The 4,860-nt window shown below is 57.6% G+C and overlaps 1 protein-coding gene across 1 annotated transcript in view; it reads left to right on the top strand.

Annotated features, from left to right (window-relative positions):
- LOC104161272 (zinc finger protein 469-like) overlaps positions 1–4,860 on the top strand; it is a gene marked incomplete at its 5' end in the record, with an annotated part of 11,915 nt that overhangs the window by 6,958 nt on the left and 97 nt on the right. The window contains 1 exon segment of the mRNA XM_009699635.1: positions 8–4,860. This exon segment is cut by the window's right edge and continues 97 nt beyond it. Within this exon segment, the coding sequence (XP_009697937.1) occupies positions 8–4,860 (4,853 nt within the window).

The following is a 4,860-nucleotide window of genomic DNA, read 5'->3' on the forward strand; positions in this document are numbered from 1 at the left end:
TGAATTAAATGACCACGAGTTTTCAGAGGCAGCAGAGGTGAGTCTTGGTCTTTCCAAAACCACAGAGAGCGGAGGAAAGAATTTAGAAGGGGAGAAACCCAAAAGCCACGGGGCTGGAGAAGCTGGCAGTTGTGTGTTAAACAGTATGGGCCAAGGAGAGGGCAACATGCCTAACAGTACTCCAAACCCTTCCCAAAATGAACTTCAGCAAAAAAAGAAGCCAAATGGGCTCCCAGTGACCTGTGACATTTGTTCAGCCACTTTCCGGTCCAAGCCTGGCCTGACCAGGCACAAAGCTGTCAAGCACCAAGTGAAGAACGGTGGTGTACCACAGCCCAGCAAGACACCCAGGTCCACTTTGGTTCCTGCAGATAAGACATCGAAAGCAGCCCAAAAGGTGCCCAGGAGGACCCTGAAGACTTCAGTCAAAGACAAAACCTGCAGCTCACCGATGCCGACCACCAACGTTGAACACGTCCCCAAGAAAATATGCCCAGACCTGGAGAAAGAGCCCAGCGCGCAGATGCAAGAAGTGGTCAGCAGAGTGCTCAGCGACCTCAGCGTGATCTCCTTCGAGATGTCCCAGGAGCTGCACCGCACGCGTGTTCTGCAGAGGGAGATGAAGGCAAAGGGACCGCGCTCGGAGGCGAAGGGAGCAGGCGAGGCGGCGGTTGGGAAGCTGGAGTCGGGACGGCAAGCCAGGAAGGGAGAAAAGGGCAGAAGAAGCCAAAGCAAAGATCCTGGAGAGGTGAACAGCAATTCTGAAAAGAAGCTAAACAGGAAAGTGAGACGAAGGAAAGCAAAGGCATTTCCCAGCAGAAATGAGCCCGATGGTCCGTGTGAGCTGGAGAAGAACACTGGTCCTCCCTCTGCTGTCCTCAGCTCCAGTCTGCCCAGGATGATGGAGGGCTTGCCTGAGCCAGGTGGTTGCATCTCCACAGAGGAGCAAATCAGGTCCAGCTCAACCCAGCACTCTCAAAAAGTTAAACAGTCCCCTTGTGCAGCTGAGCTTGCAGAGGACCTGGGCGACAGGATGGTGTCTTTAAGGGAGGTGGGCGGCACGGAATCAGTAACGGGCACGGTCGCCTGTCCCGGGGAGGTGGAAGATCCAAATGGAGGGGAAGACACGCAGGCTTGCAAAAAATGGGTTCGCGGGTTTGTGAAGCAAGTGGCAAAGGGATTGGGCAAGGTAGGAAAAGAGCAGCAGCATGGTGCTGATGGCGCAGAGGAGATGGATGCCGAGACAGAGGACAGTCCTACAGCAGGCAGTGGTGGTGGGGCGCAGAGTCCCACGGCTCCTGCCGAAGGGAGTCTGCCCCTGGAGACGCAAGATTCAGAAACCATCCAAAAGGTTCCCGGGCAAGGCGCTCTGCAGACCACGCCAGGGACCAGCCCTCCTTCGGCAGAGCCAAAGCGATGGGCGATGGCAGAAGTGCCACCGGGCAGAGAGCATTGCGTGGAGAGCGCGGCCGTCTCGGACCTCCAGAGCTTGTTTGACGATGACTCCACATTCTCCCAGCTGTTCCCTCGGGACGACCAGTTTGTCCGGAGAAGGTGCACACGCGTGTATGGGAAGCGCAGCAAGAAACCCAAGCCCGTCACCGAGGTAAACCTCCAGCCAGCGGGTGCCATCGACCTCTTCACGATCCGATTAACTTCTGACCTCAGCGAAACCAGCTCCTTCTGTGTCACCAGGGAGGACCCCTGCGAATACGAAACCATCTCTGTTGACGATGCCTTAATGCTAAACATGTGTCACGGCAGCAAGGCAAAGAGTGGAGATGCTGCTCCCAGCGGATCTAAAAGCATTGCGCTGACGTCGGACCGCGAGAAGACCGACCAAGGGAAGGAGGACATTGACCTGGAAGACAACATGCTAACCTTCTTGTGCCAAAACAGCCAAGTGGACAACGTCCCCAGCTTGAACATCTGGGGGAGTCTGGAGAAGGAGGGAGAAAGCCTCTCTGCCGAGGACATGTTTGAGCCTCTGATGGACCTTGAGGACGAGCGCTCGCTCAGAGAAATGAGCTCTGAGCCCCCTGACCTGGCAGAGGAGCCCTACGACGGCAAGGCTCACGAAGATTCAGACTCTCCCGAATTTCATACCATCGACATCGAGATGCTGAACGCCAAGCTGAAGATGAGAGACATGTGCTTCTTCGGCCCTTGCGAAGATCTTCCTGGCCATGGGGACGACAACGCTGTGAGTTTCAAGCCGAAGCCGGGCCAGCACAGCAAGCACAGGAGTAAGCTAGAAGATGGGAAACTGGGGAAAAACCGCAGTGAGATAACCATCAAGACCAAGGACAAGCAGTATAAATGCAAAGTCTGCTTCCAGTGGTTCCTGACGTTAGGGGAGCTGGACTTCCACAAGCTCTCCCATAACCCTTCCCCTCCGCCTACCTGCTATATGTGTGTCCAGCGCAAATTCAGCTCCCGGGAGCAGCTGAGGGACCATCTGAAGGAGAAGCACGCCAAAAACAAAGCCGGTCTGTGGGCTTGCGGGATGTGCCTGAAGGAGATCTCCGACGTCTGGATGTACAACGAGCATCTCCGGGAGCACGCCACCCAGTTCGCTCGCAAGGGGCAAGCACAGAAGTCCGTGATGGGTCTGCCGGCCTGCTTCGGTGAGGACAGTGCCGCCGTCACCCACTTCCTCAATACCATCATGTATCGGAAGCCCAGCAGGTCCTCCCGGCACGCCGACCCTAGCAGCAAGCATGCGGTTAGCAGAGAGGGCAAGAGCCCCAGGGAGCTGCCCCTTGAGCAGGAGGCCAAGGCGATGAAAGACCCCTTGGAAAGCACCGTCAAGGTGAAACCACCTGCACCCAGTTCCTCTAAATCATCCGCCAGTCCGTCTCCAGAGCACATGGCAAAAAGCGATGGCACCCCAAAATCTGTCCCCATGCACCCAGACTGCAAGGATCCTTCCAGGGACTGTCATCACTGTGGCAAACAGTTTCCCAAACCCTTCAAGCTCCAGCGGCACTTAGTCGTGCACAGTTTACAGAAGATTTACCTGTGCCACAAGTGTCCGATGTTCTACCAGGAGACGAAAGAGCTTCGAAACCACCTCAGCCAGGAGCACGGCATAGTGGAGGAGCAGGAGATCAAGCACACCACCCTGTACGCCTGCGAGCTCTGCGCAGACGTCATGCACGTTATCAAGAAGTCCTTCATCTGCAGCATGTGCAACTACACCTTCTCCAAGAAAGAGCAGTACGACCGGCACATGGAGAAGCACCTGGCGGGAAGCAACAAGACGTTCAAATTCAGAGGGGTCATGAGGCCTGGCGTTGCCTCCAGGGAGGGTAGGGAGAAGGTGAAAGAGGATGGCTCTCTCCGGGAGGGCATGCCGCCGAGCAAGAAGAGGAAGGTTGCTCACCACGGCGGCTCACTCCCGCGCAGCTCGCCTGTCCACCTGGACCACACTAGTGACCTTCAGCTGGTAGAGGCTGTAAGCCCCAGCCTACAAGCTCCCACTGACTCCTTCCCTACAGCACCTGGTGATCCGGGAGCACCCCAACCCTCCGTGAAAACAGAAGACCTGGTGGGTGACTTCTCCGACCTCCTGGCAGAGATGGAGAAGTCCCAGTTTGACACTTTGCCTCCACCGCCCTGCCTCTCCCCGTCTTTGCCGCAGGCTTCGGCCAGCAGCCCAGAGCTCGGCCATATCGCTGCCCTGTCCATCGAGGAGCTGGAGAAAGGAGCGTTTGATGGGAAACCACTTCCTTTCTTGGACTCGCCCGAGTTTACCATTGACCTTGCTGGGTTGGCTTGTAACCAGACCACAGACCAAAAACTCTCTCCTCCACACACGACCGAGAAACGTAGCCACGCCGATGCCCAGAAAAAAACAAGCGTAGGCAACAAAGACGAATATATAGCGAGTGTCCTGGAAAATCCCAGTGCAGCCACCGACACCATGGATGGGATCCCATTTCTCCAGCTTGCCAAGAAGGTCTCGGAGCTTCCTTCCCCACAGGCAGAGGCTCCACCAGCCAAGGACACCCACAGGTGGGGCAACCCCAGTGCCAGCGATGCCTCTTCTTGGGAAGGTGCATCTAAGGCCACATCTCCAGAAGCTGCCCACCACCCCCTGCCCCTGAAGGACAAGACGGCATCGCCCACGCTCAACAGGGCTGCCAAAAATTCGGTCCCGCAGAAGAAGACCACGGGTAGCCAGCCTGGCAGTGAGACTGCTCCCAGGGCGGGCAGCCCTGGCAGCAGCACCGAGGAGGGTCAGCAACCCATCTCGGGGAAGGAGAAAGCCACGCCTGAGGCTAAGGACAGTAGTGCTAATGCCAAGGACCAAGGCGGCAACCCAAGCAAATCCACCGGCCACCAACCCAGAGGCGAGGCGGCCAGCAACGCCGTGAGACACGGCCACGTGGCGCCGAGCAAAGCTGCCGGCAAGCTTCACCCCAAGAGGAGGAAAGAGCACAAGTCCTTGAGCCACCGGAGCAGCTCCGGCTCCCGGGAGAACATGGAAGGAGATGGGAAAAAGAAAAAAGCCCGGACCCCGTGCCCGGGAAGGAGCGAGAGCGCAGGTGAGCTCAAACGCGCCGGCTGGAGCAACGCCGAAGCTTCTGCCCTCTCCCCTGGGAGGAGGGAGACGCATTGCAACAAACTGGTACCCAAGCCCAAAACAGGCACTCAACTGAAGAAGATGGTCCTGGACACTTACAACCAGAAGAAGGGGGAGCTCCGTCACGCCAACGGGGACGTGAAACGCAGGAAGGCCATTCTGGGGAAGAGCCTCCACCAAGTGTTGGCCAAGGGGCCGGCGCCGTCCCCGCGCGGCTCCTTGCACAGCCCACGTGCTGCCCGGGGTGCCAAACCGGCCGGCTCAGCCAGCTA

This window comes from Cariama cristata, unplaced genomic scaffold, assembly GCF_000690535.1.
Source record: "Cariama cristata isolate BGI_N322 unplaced genomic scaffold, ASM69053v1 scaffold21244, whole genome shotgun sequence".
Taxonomy (NCBI): Eukaryota; Metazoa; Chordata; class Aves; order Cariamiformes; family Cariamidae; genus Cariama; species Cariama cristata.